General features: G+C 35.4%; 1 protein-coding gene across 10 annotated transcripts in view; it reads right to left on the reverse strand.

Annotated features, from left to right (window-relative positions):
- Positions 1-17,426, reverse strand: part of ARL15 (ADP ribosylation factor like GTPase 15) — a 260,768-nt gene that overhangs the window by 119,345 nt on the left and 123,997 nt on the right. For all 10 annotated transcript variants that reach the window (XM_064642700.1, XM_064642702.1, XM_064642705.1 and 7 more), the window contains one exon: positions 10,576-10,784. In XM_064642700.1, coding sequence (XP_064498770.1) covers positions 10,576-10,784 — 209 coding nt within the window. The remainder of the gene's footprint in view (positions 1-10,575; positions 10,785-17,426) is intronic.

A 17,426-nucleotide genomic window follows, 5' to 3' on the forward strand; every position in this document is an offset into this window, starting at 1 on the left:
TACATCTCTGAAAAGATTTATTTTTCTGCACTAGAGACTAACTCAAATTTCACTCTCTTATTCCCTTTATCCCCAGACATGAGTAAAGGCATAATTCGGAATGAGGAACAAAGGTAACTAAATTGGAGCAGAATACTTAGTAGTAGATTTCTAGTTAATATATGGTCTGCTCTTAAAGCATTATTGCAACAGAACAAAGCTATAGGAAACCAAAGGCAAGAAATCCTTAAAAAACTCAAATGTTTCATATAATTTCAGTAAACTTTTTTCTAGCATTTATTACCAGAGTAACATAAAAACCAAAATGAGACTGTAAATGCTGTGATAATACATTAAGAAAAAATATTGAAAAAAGTTTACAGAACAAGCTTGTATTGACAGACAAATGGGACAACTTAATTTTAAATAAATAAAGCAATTTTAACAAATATATAACAATATATGAGGTAATCCCAATTATCCCTATCTATGGTTACATGTGGATGAGCTAAACAGCCTTTTAATAAAAAGCTCATTCACTAACGCAGATTGGGCTTTTTGTTGTTTGTTTATTTAATCAGTTTGCTATATGCCCTGCACAGTGTACTAATACTTGAACACAGAACTTCAGTGTGCATTAACTTTAAAGAGGCCTACATACAAATATTGAGTCTTTACTTTTAAGAGAGTATTAAAACAGCAAAGGTTTTCTGACTCTTGCAACTCTGCATCTAAGCAGAATCTGAACAACTAAATATAACAGAGAAGGTCAGAAAAAGCAAAGATGTTGAGAAATTTTGTGCACGCATAACCATGGATTATTCAGTTACACTGTTAATACTCTATTCTTGCAAACAGTAGGAAAAAATATAAGGATGATGTGTGTAAATCTGAGTAATGCAGGAACACATTTTCAAGCAAAAAAATTGCTCAAGTTTTGCTTTTTTTTAAATACAATATCTAGCTTATTTGTATGATCCTTCACAAAATTCCTTTCTAGACTAACTTCCAGGATGTTCAGATTTTAGCAGAACAAGTTACTGTTTCATGTCAGACTGTTGTAATAGATTTTCTAAACATTTAAACTATTTTGAGAAAACATTTATGGGTATAAAGATTCCAGCATGACTAATGATATGCTGCAGTATCAACAAATCATCATTAGAATAATGTCGTTATATTCAAAACCGTGCTTCCAGTCTTATGAAGACGATTGTTCCCAGATGCTAGAGTGGATAATTCATGTTTCTTCAGGAGTATGTTTGCATCTGCTGCTGAATCACTGCAAGAAGTGGATGGGAGAATGGTTTCCTCTTTTTGAACCAAATGTCATTATACACTGAACAGAAGTGGTTTTTGAAGAAGTAATGTACACTGTTCTCAGCCTCCCTCCCTGCAGAAGAAGGTCTCCAAGGGACTGCTTTAAGGAAGAATTCAGCAGTACTTCCTCCTCATCCTCCCTGAATTGTGGGATCCTTCAACACTTTTGAATTTGAAAAACTCCATTCCCTTCTTTGTTTGAACCCCAGACTGCTTTCTACTCAACTCTTTAGCTTTACTACCAGTAAAGTATTGGGAAGCAACAGGAAAAGAGGTGCCTGAGGCTTGTCACCACCCCCCTTCCATTCCCTCTGTCAGTCATCTCCAGTTCATCCCATTTTCAAAAATTACAATGTCCTGTCCAACAATCAAGCTCATAATAATCTGATTGCTGGCTTCCATCACACTCACAGAGCACTCAGGATTTTTTCAGAAGCATAATGGCTTGAAAGAATCTTGGGATAAAAAAAAAAACCAAACAAATACAAAACCCCAAACCACACCCACCCCTGCACAAAAAGACCCAAACCAAACCAAAAAAAAAAAGGTCAAAACTGAGAACAGATAGGAAGGAATTTAATCTCACCTTATAATAGTAGTATTTCCTTCTTGGCCTTTGACAATTGAAGCATTGCCCCAGTAACATGCATTCAGAATACTGATGCAAAGATGATCCTTTCCCTATCCTGTCACTTGGAAACATGTCATTGTTTCAAAAAATCTTACATATATGCCATGAGATGCATGGTTTGTTCATGCTCATAGGAATTTTATGCTCACATATCTAAAGCAGATTCAGCCTCTGATGGGCCAATGATGCACCAATTATCAGTTTTGCTTTCCCTTACGCTGCAGCTCATACCCAAGAGAAATTCTTGAGAGCACCTTCAGAAATGTTGAGCTTGAAGAGGAACAGAAAGCATTCCATACCCAAGCTGAACTCTGAGCACCTTCTGTTTGATGCAGGTTTTAAGAAACTCTGCATAGACATATTCCCAGCAAGTTCTTCAGGATGCTGGTAATTGCAGACAATATTAATCTATGCTGCTTCAATTCCGTGTAGTGCAGATGCAGTTGAAAATGTTCTACTTTTGTGGCACATAATTAAAATCCAACTTTAAATACCTACATGGATAAAAAATTGATAGATTTTCTACTGTTGTGGTTTTTGTTGAACCTCACTGACATGACCAATAAAGATGCTCATCATGATTTCCCATGTGTGTGAGTATCTAATTCCTGCAGAATGGACTGTGGCCAGAAATTAATTACATGCGCCGCATACCTACTCTAATGTAATGAAGATTATATGATCACAATCAACTTGAAAAACATTCTTTTAAATTTACTTCTGTTATACTGAGTATCAAATATAAATTATGTAGAAAATAGTTCAACTACACAAAATGAGCCTCTTCCAAAGTTCACAATATATTTAACTTCCATTTAATCAGCAAACTTATTTTAGCACTAAGGACAAAAATAAAAGAGAAGAATATGTCCTCATGTTTTAAAAAGCAGCAGCTTGTATTCTTGAACTCAAGTATTCGTTCTAATATATATAAGAAGGATATCTGAGAAAAAAAACACATACTAAATCACTTTTACAATAGCAGAGTTTTCACAAACTTGATCCAATACATTACTAAATACTTTTCCATTCTTTTTCAGCAGAACCTGAGACCTTTTTTATAAAAATGGTAGAGTTATATTTAGAAAGCAGTTATATAGCCACTATTTTGTTCCATTTGAAATAGTTATTAATTCTGAAAGAAATAATCTTCTCTTGCTCATGCAAAATGTCACTAACAGTAATTAAATTTTTGAGCATTCAGGAATTCCTCTGAACAGCAGTATCATAGACATAGAGGCCCAAAAGGATCATAATGATTCTCTGGTCAGATTTGTCTCCAACAAAGGCCTGAGGATTTCATTTAATTCTCTACTAAAGCCCAGAGTATTTTGACCAAGCAAAAAAGGTTTCAGAAAGAACTGTAAAAAGCTGTGCTCTTCTTAGCTCCAGCAGTCTTTACGGAATAACATAAAAGCATTTTTAAGTATACAAATATTTATGAAAAACATTTACTAAATAAGAATGCAGATTTTTGTTTCTGAAAGCATTTTGAAGTTTCTCTCATAAATTTGCTTTTTACTTATACAGACTATGCTCTACCTTTACAGACTATGCTTTATTGTCTTTAATTCTGCAAGTGAAGTCAACTCCTTCTGTTTGAATGACATTTTCTTTCTTCTTCCTTGGCTTGGAAGACAACAAAGACACTGAATTTTCAAAGCACACAGTGAAAATAAATGCTTCTTTCCTACCTCTCTCTGAAGTCCAGTAAACGTAACTGCACATCTACTCTAGAAAATTCACTGTTAAATAAGAGGGGAAAAAAGTATTTCTCAGCATTTCCTTCCTCTACTGTGGTTTACTGCAGTGGGATAAGCAAAAAAACATGAGAAGTAAGGTGGTACGTAGAAAGGTCAACGTCTCCCTGGGTTTTAGAGTTCCACACTTTCAACTTTCTGCACTGGTACCACTTTCTCACCTCTCTCCCACCTCTTGTTTGTACCTATATAATAACATATCCAATTATCTTGTCATCTGAGTCTGTTTAAAAATAAGACCATGAGGAAGGACAGTAGTTAAGTAATTTTTATGCCCAAACCAGCTCATCACATGGTCATACGAGCGGTTAGACTCCTGAAAGATGGGAGAGGCAAAGAGGTCAGCATATAAATCAAAACTGCTAATAAAAGAAACACTCTTAAGTATACACCATCTATATACATATAAAACAACCATTTCAAGACCCCAAAAGTTCTGTAACAAGTTACCGAAGCTGGAAACTATATACAACAACACTCTTCAAAATCTACCCCAAGACACACAGCTTTTTCTGCAGAACTGTACCAAGCACCATATGCTGCAAAGGCCATTCAGGAGATTTACTTCTCTAGGGACAGTTTTATGTTGTGAAATTGGTCTATGTGGACAGTACTTCCACTCCTGTGTCTTGGTGACTCTACTTGTATTCTTCAGCTTTTTGTACATTGTGTAATATATGCACATTTGCAGGTGTGCTCAAGCATTTGTTTTTGTATCTTCAGGAAGGTCACTCCAAATCATCAATACAAATTCATCTTTTTATCTAATGCAAATATACTGAAGATCTTATCTGTTATGCCTTTGTTTATTGTAAAACATAACTGAAGCACAAACTCATGTAAAGAAAAACTTTGCTGTTTGGATTTAGTCTTGCAACTGTACAAAAATTGTTTTGCTGTTCACCTCTAGCTATTTATTTAAATTGCTCATCTTTTTATATTGCATTTTATATACATTATTTTTATTTTCAGATCTTTTTATATAAAATCATCTTCCTAACAGGTCTGAAGAAATTCTTTAATCAGAATGGGAGTTCATATGACACATGCAAATTGGAGTTATTTCTGCATTGTTCTAAACATGGCAAAACTAATATTTTCTAAACACTAGGTTAATAATATTCCCTTCTTCTGCAAATGTGCTCATAACTGAAGTCTGACAAATAACTCCTCTGTTCCCTCAAAGGCCACAGTTGTGAAGGAAGCAGCCAATACTCAAAATAGCAGAGTCCAGCTCCAAAACAATCTTCAAATATCAGGGGATACACCTTGGATGAGAAGAAGTATTTGCAGTGAGGGGATTGCAAATATTAAGGTCATTAAGGTCACTATGATCTCAAAACAGGCTAGGAACCTATATTTTGGCTATTTACTGCAGTAATGTGAAGATAAATCATCTTAGAAACAGTTTCTCCAGGAACCAAAAATCTGCCCCCGATTTAACTTTGCTATGGATGTCCCTGCCATAAAGTACACAGATTTGCAACAGCTGGTCTTTGAGAATTCAGATAGGTGAATTAATTTGAGAGTCTTGACCGGCTTGAGGACGAGCACTTTTTCACTCTTGGGTGTGGGCTAAGTTTTTGTAGTACTTGCTGCCGGAGAAAATATCTGCTCAGAACTGTTAGCTGAGATACTGCATACTCTCTGAAGCTAATCCTCCTGAGGTGTCACTGCTCAGTGCAGTTTTTCAGACTGCTAGTAATGACATCTCTAAGTGGTACATTGAAAGGGTTTCCAAAAGGAAACCATTTCCCCCTAATTATCAGAAACTACAAAAGGCATGACCTATGGAAAAATAGTACGAAGACACTGAAATATAAAGAAGTGATTACGTCCTGAATCTGAGCTACCATATGCAGCCAACTTAAGACTATTGGCAGGCCCTAGAAAGTCCAGTTTCTAAAGTACCCCAGATCCTCAGGACCAGTAAGAGCCTCTGCAGATGCTGGCAAACTTGAACATTCTCCTGCAATGGTTATTTAACTTTAAGATACTTAACACTTCAAGAAGACATTGTTTATCTACAAAATTATTTCTAGACATAAACAACAGAGAATAAACTGACAGAGTAATAGATAATATCCTCACATCCCTAAGATGGCTCTTTTCATAAGGAGAGTCACCCTCCACTATCCTCCTAGAAGAAAATCCAGTTAAACACTGTCCACAATTCAAAACCCATGTCTTGAAATATTCACAAATAGATAAACGCATCACAATCTATGTGAATATGCAATGAACCTCTTACAATTGCTTTTGAAAATACCATTTGTAATTCGAAAATATTTTTTAATCTTGCTCTATCAAACAGGAAAATGGGAATGATTCTCCAGTGGAGTTTCACACACCCATCAATTCAACTTTTAAGTAAGATCTCGTATGCAAGCAAAAAGACAGCATTCATGATCAGCATAAGGTTTCCAAATTATTTTTTCCTGACAACAATATTTAAAACAATATAACCTTAAAATAGACTGAGAAGACTTCTGATTCATTGTTCTCTAGTAAGTCTATACTAAAAAGTTCTAGCATTTTTTAATGAAAATTTAGAACATATCTTCAATGATTTCTCCTGTTACTAGTGGTCACCAATTTACATATATGAAAGAAATTTATTAACTGCCTGTATTTTTGGATGACTAAAGGAAAACCCACCAAAAGTTTATACCCTATGAACGTCTTCACATAGATGATCTCAGAAAAGCTCAATTGGAACAGACCTACAATGATCATCCAGTGCAACTGCAATCTTAAAAACAGCCTTAAAATACAAAAAAAGAAACTCCCCAAAAACATCGTGCTGCTAAACATGTAGCTGCTTCACTACTGAACTGGAAAACCTAGTTCAATTTGATTTCTCCTTTGGCCAGTCCTATATGGCTTCCAGAAGTCCTCAACAGACTCAGACAAGTGCTCAGCACAGCCTACTCCTAAAACACAGTGGCTATGGAAAACTTTCAATGTATGGTATCAGCAGCTCTTAAATATCACTCTGACCTGGGAGTAAAGTGACTCTCAGTTTTCACACTGCTTCAAGTCGCAAGGATGCACTGCTATATCGAGCTTCTGACATCATTACGCAAAGTAGCACACATTCCAAAATAAAAATCAACAAGCTGATAATCACAATAAGCAGTAATGCGGCTGTTCCCTTGCAAAGCAATTTAAAGTGCTTTTATCACCATCAATCTCCTGCAACATTTTAAGCCTGTAAAGAAATCTGACTAATCAAAACCAGTTTCTATAATCAAAAGATCTTTTGTGATGAAAAGGCAAAAGTACACTCCATCAGCAAGATACTTATTTAAAAGAATACGCCATTTGGTACTTCTTCAGAACTGCACCCTATGTTTTGGAAACCATGGCCAAACAGACACTCCACCATGTTCCCACATGCTGAGTAACTAAATTTTTTTTTTCACTTGTAACTATCTTTATTTACTATTTCAAAAGGTTTCCAAAACTACAGTCAGTACTGATTTACATATGATTAATTCTTCATTATTGTGATTTTAATGTAAACCAAGGTTATTTTGTAAAAAACGTATTGAATCAAATCTGACTGAATGAGCTTTATAGTCTGGTTAATATACAGTCTTTATTTCAGCATGGCTCAGTTGAAATCACTTACGAGATATCTCAAAACATCTAAATATGTGCTACTGTCACAGGAAAAACAAAACAACTTACAAATATTTTTGACACAGGAAGATGGAATGAACACCATAGAAGTTACATAAGACAAATAAGAGAGACATTGTCGTTTTTAGTTTCTACAATAAAATGTCAAATTTACTTTCTTGATTTCATTTTAAAACCAAAATAACTAGGAAACAGCCAACCCGCAATTGAACTCAGGAAAAAAGTATTGCATTGTCTGATTAGTATTTTAACTTGGCTTCTCCTGTAATTTTCCCTGGTCACTTCAATAATATGAAGTATATTCTGCAAAATGAATTGGGTTAAATTCCATTTCATAAATTAAATAAGTTATTTGGATACTTTTGCAAATATATCTTATAGCTGTGAATTGAACTATTCATGACATTGCTTATTGTTTACAGCATGTTACTTCTACAATATCACTTTTACCTAAGCAATGCATGGAAAAAAACACATTAAATAAAATACAACATTTTGAAAAACTGAAGCAACTGCGCTTCCCAACAATAAATATAACTAACATCTGTTGCAGAAACTGCTTGGCCCTTTTACAGTTTTGTGAAGAATTTTTGTTGTACATAAATATTTTTCTACACTTCCTATTATGCACCACTTAACTCAGACATTTGCCTTAATTATACCCCAAGGAGTCCTTTCATATCCATTAAAGAAAGGCAATTTGTTGTTGAAAATAATGCATACATACTTTTAAACTTCAACTGTGATTCATCTGCCTTCTGACACATAAAAAAGCAAGGAAATATCTATAATTAATGGACTCAGTTAAGCAAAAATGTCTAATAATGCTCAACTCAATGCTCAACATAGTACTTTTGTTAAATACTTATATATGCTGGTTTTGATTTAAGGAATCATCTTACGATTCAACATTTTACTTTCATTTCACATCTCAATAGTGAGGACGACAGCACAACAAAGCCTTTAGGAAAGCAAGAAATTTCCATTTTAATGTTGGCAAAAATGACCCAATAAGGCTTCCACTTTGTATATACAGCAAATACAGGACATCATTTTTTTCTGGGACAATAAAAACTTTTTGACATTCTCCTCTTTTTTTTCTTTTAATTTTGTTTTCCACTATTCTTAACTAAAGAATTTCAAAGACAAACACTGATACAGGGTTGTTTGCTTGTTTTTCCTGAAAATACACATAAACTGCGCACATTTAACAGAATTCTTGTGTGCAGCATTTCATACACACTCACAGTAGCGATGCTATAATAATACACTGTAAGTTTTTTTTTATTTTTTTTAAAGCATGCAGTAGAAACCTATTTAAATGCTACTATAAGCATATAGATATCTACTCCGCTACTGAGGTATCGAGCAACTGGTAATGAAGAATGAGGTGAAAATGAGGATACTGCCGATAAAAGAAAAGAAATGCTAACTCTAAATAGGCAAAAAATTCAGTTCAGGCCCAAAAGTCTCTCCATAGAGGCTCAGCTACAAAATGGGAGAGTTACTTGCAAAATTTCCTGTAAAACAAACCAACTGGCATTGTATTCTCTATTCTTATAAAACTCGACATAGAACATTTCTTAAATTATATTTATTATTAAACATAGAACCAAATTTGGCCATTTTAAAAATGAAAAATATAGTAAAATAAGAAATACTTTATTCATGGGGAAAAACAGCATTTTTGTTGATGGAAATAGTAATCTGTATTGCTCTATGTAAAAAAGTTAAAGCCAAAATGCATAGAGTGTATTTAGATGATAAAATGAAATCAGTTGTGTCTCAGGATATTATCATTTTTTAAGTGGAAGGTTTAGGAATGAACGCTTTCCTTTTATGCTGTACAACAGATCAGGCCAAATTATTATATTGATACATCAAAATCCATATTACATTTCCTTTAAATATTTATTACTTCTTTCTCAGTCTGTTTTTATATGAACAAGATGTACGACTTGTAGATTCTATCCCTGCCTCATTTTAGTTTACCTTTTTATGTAACTTTAGATATACTAAATTCATACTCCTTTTTTTTTGTTTTTCCTAAGCATGGATTCTTGCAGAAAAGGACCAAAAAATTAATAAAATATTCTACAGTGTAGTTTTTATAGCTTTCACTTAATCTCTTCTTTTCATATGAAAACCATCACTCCATTTACACTATTTTTTAACATTAGAATATGCTTAATTTCTTTTGGCTGAGAAAGGAGGCATAGGTAGCAATAAAGCAGTAAAGACAGTATGTTCAACTCTACTGTAATAACAGCAGCTATTCTACAGATCAGTTTGTTCTGAGTTTAAAGTCTGAAACTTTGTATTTTAGACAAAGAAGTTCCTGTAAGAAAGAATCAAATTTAGGTATAAAGCAACAATACTGTAAAGTGCTGAAATTGTTTTCACTCTGCTGCACTGACAGAACAAACAGATTTCACATACAGTCTTGAATAAGAGTCCTTTAAATGACATTTATGAACAGAATGACACAACCAAATTTTAACTTCTTCCTACAACTTCAGAAGAATAAGTAGAGCTTCTCATAGAGAATCAGTAACTTTCAGCATTTCTTCAATGTATGTGACATGATAGAAATGTAGACAAGATGAATTTTTCAGCATATAAAGAGCAAAAACTACACTGAATACAACAATTACATAATTTACTATGTGGTAGCTAGAAATTAGACAAAAACATTACTCCTTAGAAGAGGAAAATCAGAACTAGTTAAGGACTTCAGAACAGGAATTGCAACTCTGCTCTCACATCAGTACACAGCAATTCAGAAAAAGCTTTCACATAAGAAAGACAACCTATGGCTCCCATCTATTGCTTTAAGCAGTTGAAAAGAATGGAGTAATGGAATAGTGCAAAATTAAAACTAATAGCAAATAAAAACACAAGCTAAAAAAAAAAATCACTGTCCCAGCAGCTTTTCATAAGAGTAGTTTAGAAAACATCTTTTCACCCTTAAGCAAAATATGGTGAAAGAAGATCATCTGTTTGTATCCAGGTATATTTTTTCCAGAAGAACTAAGCCTGCATAGAGTGCATTGTACTAAGTAATTAGGGATTGGGACTGCTCTTGGTCTGTGTACTTGCAATAAAGAGAAATTGAGGCCAGTCCTTAACTAGCATGTCATAAGTAGTAAGTAATAGCGTAATAATCATAATAAGTAATAGTGGGTTAGTGGTGTGCAGATAGTAAATACAAACGGGCAAGATAATGCCACATTAACATACCTCTTGTACGGAGCGAGCTGCTGGCTTGTCTTGATGATTGGCCAGTATTAAAAATGGCAAAGTACATAACTGTGGGTGCTGGAGAGCAGAATGCAGTTCATTTCTAGCAGTTTCTAGATCATCTTCAGAGGAGGCACTGTCTAATACAAATATTACCCCCTGGGATCCTTGGTAATAACGACTCCAGTATTTCCTGATGTTGTCAGCTCCTTCCAAGACAATAATAAGAATTATTTAAAATAAGAATAATTTAACAAATTTAACACTTATAACTGAAAATAACCAATCTACTTGGAATGATCAAAACAATTAACTAAATCTTTTCTCCTAATCATCATTAAAAGAATAAAAAAGAAAAAAAGGCAATCACCAATCAAACACACACACAAATGTCAAATCAGTCTTGTTTGAGTAAGGAAGGAACTTGACTCAATGCAGCTTTCTTCCCCTAAAGCTTCTGCTCCATTAATGAGTATTGGCAGAGGTATCATGCTTCTAGTACCACATGGTCTAATCCTTCACCTTCTCACTGAAATATCTTGGCACTAATACCTAAACCTTTGCCCATTCTTTTTTACTCAGCCCTGCAGCTCCCTGCCATAACCTGAAGCTTCTGTCATGGTAGTTGTTCATTTGTGAGCATGATAAGGTCTTCCAGTTCATCTCCAAACCATCAGGCAACCACTTCATAATTGGGGAAAAAAGGTGTCAGGAAAGCCTATTAAAGTAATTAGATACTTAATGGGGAGAACGATGATACAATAGTGAGTTGAATAGTGAATGAGGAGCTATGATGACAACACGCAAAGGCATTCACTTCAACTACTTTTGCTCTGTCAACCACACTAAGGATTCTGAAGAGCCCAACAGCAGACACATGAGTGACTGTACAGGCTGATATGCCACAGTAATTTTTAGGACACAGTTCAGCAGCACTCAGCCATCTCAAAGAAGCCAAGCAATAAGGTTATCAACAGAAAGCTTTTGTCTCCCCTGGAGAGCAGCATATGTTGTAGCATTGAGGTAGGAAAAAAAAAATTGTATTTGACAGCTGTCAAACTATCTAAACTATGATTTGGATATGGGCTATTCTTTGTATGTCTGAATCTGGCACTACACTCATGGGGACAAATGCTAAACAGTGAACAGCAGCAGCAGCAACAGTCTAGTGGAAAACTTGACATGTCTGCCAGACAATGACTTGCAGAAATATAATGAAGGTATCTTTTACAGACACTTTTCTTGCTTTCAGACAGGGAAAAGTGAACTTTCATGTATACACAGATGAAAATAATAAAACTCTACCTTTCAGTGAAACAAAATGACACAAAATTTCTGAGAAACATGTAGATATATAATGAGTTTTTAATGCAACATAATGACCATAACATTGATATGATACTTAAAATATTCACTTAATTTATACATTATAAACAAAGGTGAAGTCATAAATGTCTAGAAAGGAATTTGCACCATATACTTTAGGTATCCAACTCAAGAGTATTCAAATCTCACTTCATGGAGAGTTACTGTCGTCTTTGTACCAGCTACACTGGAACCTTAAGCACTTTGTTTCAATATTTGCACCCAACAGATGCAGCTAACAAACATTGTGAACACAGACACACACAGTTTTGTTTACAGAGAATATCGGTCACGTCCAACCTGGTTTTTTTCTGCAAGAGGCCTACAGACTTGACTACTTAAAGGCAAATGGCCATGGGTTTTATAGTCAAGACTTTGCTTAAGTTCTCTCTTAATTTAACCAGACTCAAAGTAACAATGCACAAATAGAACAGATGTTTCATTTTTTTATCAACCTCTGAAGATTAATATTATACAAACAGAAGAGGAATTACATTGAAAGCTAGGTCTATGTTTCTGTACCACACAAATATCTGCCAACTGTACTTCTAAAGAATTGTACAGCATCTGTTAGATGTCCCAGTCTTTCCCAACAGCTGTCTACATCAGAACCAAGTAAAGCAAGTTGCCAGAGGGACACTATTTACATAGCCACACACAGCAGTGTTGCAGGCATCTGAAGGATCACATTACTTTAAAAACTAGTAGAGAATCATTTTCAATGAACTTAAAGGCCAAGACCATGATCAGCTCTTTGAAGGTATTTTTTTTCCTAGCAACATAACATCTGTCTTATTTACTCTAAGCATCAGTCAGCTACTTTTCAATCACATCACTGCCAGAACCTGAGTCTTATCTTTGTAATCGTAGTCATTCTAAACAGAAAAACTGTGAGGTGAACTGCAGAGCATTTGACCTCTTGTATCCAGGCACATGGAAGAAAGCAGCTCATGGAACCCTACCTGGGACACTGAAGCCAGAAAAGGAGTATGGTGATTTGTTGACCTTACACTCCTGTCTCTTTGGTTCTGTTTCTTTAGCAGCTCAGCTTTGTTGCTCCACATCAACTGCCCCCAAACCAACACCACTGAAGTATAGAAGTCTTTTTCTCTCCGGCTCTGGCCAGTCACCATGGCATAGTTATAAGAACCAAGGTACAATGTACAACAAAATTTGGTATTTTCTTTAGGATCTTCCATTATTCTAATGACCTGCTCTGAAATTGCTTACACTTCAATTCTGAGGAAATCACAGCTTGAGTTTTAAGAATGAGAATTATTTGCACTAAGCAGACAAAAAAAAAGGCAGCTAAAGCTTGTACCTCAGGGTGCCATTTTAAACCATTTTTCTGGCAAACGCACTTGAAAAATAATTCTTGGCATCAATAAGCTATCAGCAGCTGGAAATCACAATCTCTACAAGACAAATAACCTGATATTCTTTTGCCTTAACTCTTCATATCCAGAGAGCATAATCTGCTCTCAGCTTCTTTCCTCAGAGTACTAAGTAGTATGTTGTGGAGTTATCCTGGGTGGGAAACACTGGACTACAAATAGTGATCCACACATTATGGCACGACAAATTCAGTCTTAAAAAGCAAGCAGTTGTTTTTCAAGGTGCAGTCTAGCACAGATTATCCTATGAATTAACTTTTTCATCTATTCCAAACATTTCTAAGACACTAAGTTTCAAATTCTGAGCTCTCTGGCAATGCAGAATGTACTGTGCAGCCATTAAACATCCTCAGGTTCTCAGAAGACTGGTGAGACAAAACCAGGAACTTAACTGGTACCCAAAACATCCTAGCAAACAACAGTAATAAATAAGCATTTAGGTTTGTAGATCTAATATCGTGTTTCTCTAATAGCTTTGCACCATACGGCTGTTTCTTCAACCACTTTATGCCTAAACAAAGATTAAAAAAATAAAAATAAAATAATCTCAAAACCATCAGAAAAACATAACAATCCACATTAGACCTTGGGAACATGCCACGTGAAATGTTTGCTAAAATGTAGTGTTCAGTGTAGGAGCTTCCTCAGACACAGGCAAGAGCCTATGATTTGTTTTCCTCAGCAATGAACCTATGGGAGTAGGTTGAGTCCTGTGATGTGACTAAAGCATCCAGTTTACAAATAACCGATGGAAAAAAAACAAAACAAAACACACTACAATACAATCACACCGTCTGTTAGAGAAGATAATGTTCAATCAAATGTAGGCTTGAATTGCTTTATAACAGGAAAAAAACCTCAAACTCTCCTTACAGAAAAATGACAAGACGTTGCAATTAAAAATCTCAATCATTCAGCATTACTACAGGGCAGGTTTATTCAATTATCTGTAATTTTAAAGAGCTTTCATTTTGATATTTTTTAAATATCATATAAATAAATTCCACAGAACAGTCCATGTCAATACCATTAAGGATTTGTAGTAGTACCAACAGTACCCCTCGGAAGATGAAGGGAAGATTTTGAGTTATGTGCAGTTTAATACACATCTAAAACAGGTTGCACAGGTACACGCTCCTGTAAATATCACACAAAGTGCAGAGCTGCAAATCTTCCTTTCGCCTATAAATACTTCTATTTACATCTCCATTCACAGCAGTTTGAGGCTACCTTCAATTCCCTCCTCCTCTTCAGTACTTTTGGGAGAACAGAACATAGCATTACAGAAAAAAAATCACTGAAACAAATTTACATGTGTCAAATTTGCTACTTGTCAGACTTGCAGCAAGTCTCCATTGAGAGCATGATGAATGTCACACAGCCCTTGCTTCACGATAGTCTAGCCTGCACATAAAAGCTCTTGTTCACCTCAAAATACATCACAGGTCTGGAGAAGTTATGGTCTCAAACAGAGGATCAAAAAAAGCTAATGTGGGAACATGAAAGATTGCAGGCTGCAAATAACTCTTCTACCACTTCAAATATGTCATCCACTCACCTAAAATAAAGACATCTACATATTTTGAAGGTTTTATAGTTGAATTAAATATATAGATCATTCCTCTACTGATATAAAATAGAACATTTCTAGTAAGCATAACGGTGAAAAGATGGCAAGGAATATGCCAACTATGCTACAAAATCTTCTTGCATGAAAGACCAGCTCATGGGTGGGGGAGTAAGCAGGAAAGGAAGGGAAAAAAGAAATCTCTTATCTGTTCTTGCAAAATCTTTGAATACACCCTACCCTCTCACTCCAAGAAACCTTATGAAGAAAAAAATAACTGTTTCTAAATCTACACAGGGTTTATAACATCACTTCCCATCATATCCTCAGATGGAAAACTGACGTGTTTTCTTGAGTAATCAAGAAGACACCTGAAATCTTAGAAATCTTAACACATTCTCAAGAGATGTGGCTGCTTCTTATCTATCTCAGGCAGGTTTCCCAGTACTCCCCCCCTTGAAAAAAATCCAGTATAAAAAATTTTGTTTTTTCAACACTAGCTGTTTTTCAACCCTCTAGTTCCTTTTTATTACAAATAAATTTATAAAACCTGTTTAAGACACCCGCCTTCTACTTACATTAATTTGTCCAATATGACAGACACATCCACACATAGATACCAAAGTTTCCCACGGGTGTAATGTCAGTCACCATTCTATGGCTGTTTTGTATTGCTATTGCAACAACACAGATGTGAAACTTCTTCAAGTGCAAAAGTCCCAGGACTTCTATTTCCTAGGGTTTAAAACCAAGTGATCAGTCTGCTTTCTCTAGCCTCTCAGGCAGTGCACTCCTGCAATCATACACAAAGCATGGTAGTGGGAAATTAGCACTTTTTCCCTAGAAAATGGAACGTTTTGAGACATTAGCTACATTCACTGCAGCAATTCAACTACAGTCTGAACAAACAGCATAAAAGAGAAAAAAAAAGTTGAGGAATAATTTTTCTGCCTTTACATTCAAAACATACAAAATCATATATGCACATAAGTTATCGTGCTTATTTTTATTTTTCTTATCAAACTGAAGTTTATGGAAACCATCTCTGTCATCTCTTGTCTGCTTTCCAGGCTTCCCCAGTGAGAATAATCTGGAAGTCAAGCCTTTAGTATTTTCTTTATTAGCTAACTCAGATGCTGACTCAAACTTTGAATCTCTACCTACTCTGATATTTAAATCTGTTAGAACAGCATTCAGGTTTCATGCACTTGGAAGTTTTAAAAAGGTTGTACTTATACTTGCCTGCAGCAAGTCAGCTTGGTCTACTTAGGTGTGTGTTATTATACTACCATATTAAAATAAAACATGCACTTTGAAACAAAAATCTGCTGTTCTAGTCAAGAACATAAAGTTCATTAAAAAAATTTACAGATAATTCATAAAGAAGATATGGATATATGTGCCCTGCAATATACTCTAACATTTATTTAAGTCTGATATCTGAAGATTTAATAATTTGCAGCAGCAAATGTCTGCATAGACAGACATTCTCACCTCCATTTCTCCTTTTCTATATGTTTGGGGATATTTGTTTTTTAAATTCACAAACACACAGTAAGTCCTCTAGGGCTAGCAAAGAATGTTTGGCAACAAGGAAATCATCTGCCACTTTCCCCTCTACCCATTAGCCCACCTCAGCCCTTCTTCCACCTCTCCTAGACAGAGGTGACAGTCACGATCTCAGAAGCATCAGCACAATTCCCCAGGGTTACAATTGCTGCCAGCACCCAGCAAGACTCAGTACCCTCCTGAGCTGCAGTCACAGCTTTGGTAACAGTGCAGCTATCTCAAATAAAGCTAAGAAAACATCTTTCTTTATGGCACTTAAGACTAGTAAACATACAAAGCAAGCGGCAAGTCTATACAGCTGTGTATTTCTGTCTGCTTAACCCTTGTTCTGACTGGTCCACAAAAGTTTAAATCAGCTTTAACTTTTGAAATGATCAAGGCCTTTCTGTCTAGGAGTGTTTAATAAAATACACATATAATTTCTGATGTTAAACTAGGCTGGTACACTCTATCCTTTGATTCTGCTAAAGAAAATGGAGTTGCAAGCCCAAGAGGAGACAGAGGCTTTTAATTAAACCAAAGGTCTTACTTTTTCCTCCAGAAAATATCCTACAAACAAAACCAACCAGCTCTCACCCCACAAAAAGCTTAACTAGAAATTTCGTGTTTTGGTTATCCTACTGTACATGGCTGTGACAGTCATTGCTTGCATGGTTCCTACTTGCTGTGAATGAGATGGACTGCAGGTTGTCTTTTCACTGTAAAAAGCCAGCTTAGAAGAAGAACAGTATTTCCAAAGAACAGTGGTAAGAACACTAGGCTGCATCCTTATCAAACCTTCCTTAGGACTCATGTTAACAAGATCCATAAACGAGTGTAAACGATCGTTCTTATCTATGAAATGAGGAAACTATGTGACAGAGCCTGGGCTTAGGCACCATTTGAACAGCAGGCTGAGCATGACTGATAGCAAACAGATCTAACTTTAATGCTTTCGGAAGCTGAATGTCTCTGTG

The sequence above is a fragment of the Pseudopipra pipra genome, chromosome Z, assembly GCF_036250125.1.
Source record: "Pseudopipra pipra isolate bDixPip1 chromosome Z, bDixPip1.hap1, whole genome shotgun sequence".
Classification (NCBI taxonomy): Eukaryota; Metazoa; Chordata; class Aves; order Passeriformes; family Pipridae; genus Pseudopipra; species Pseudopipra pipra.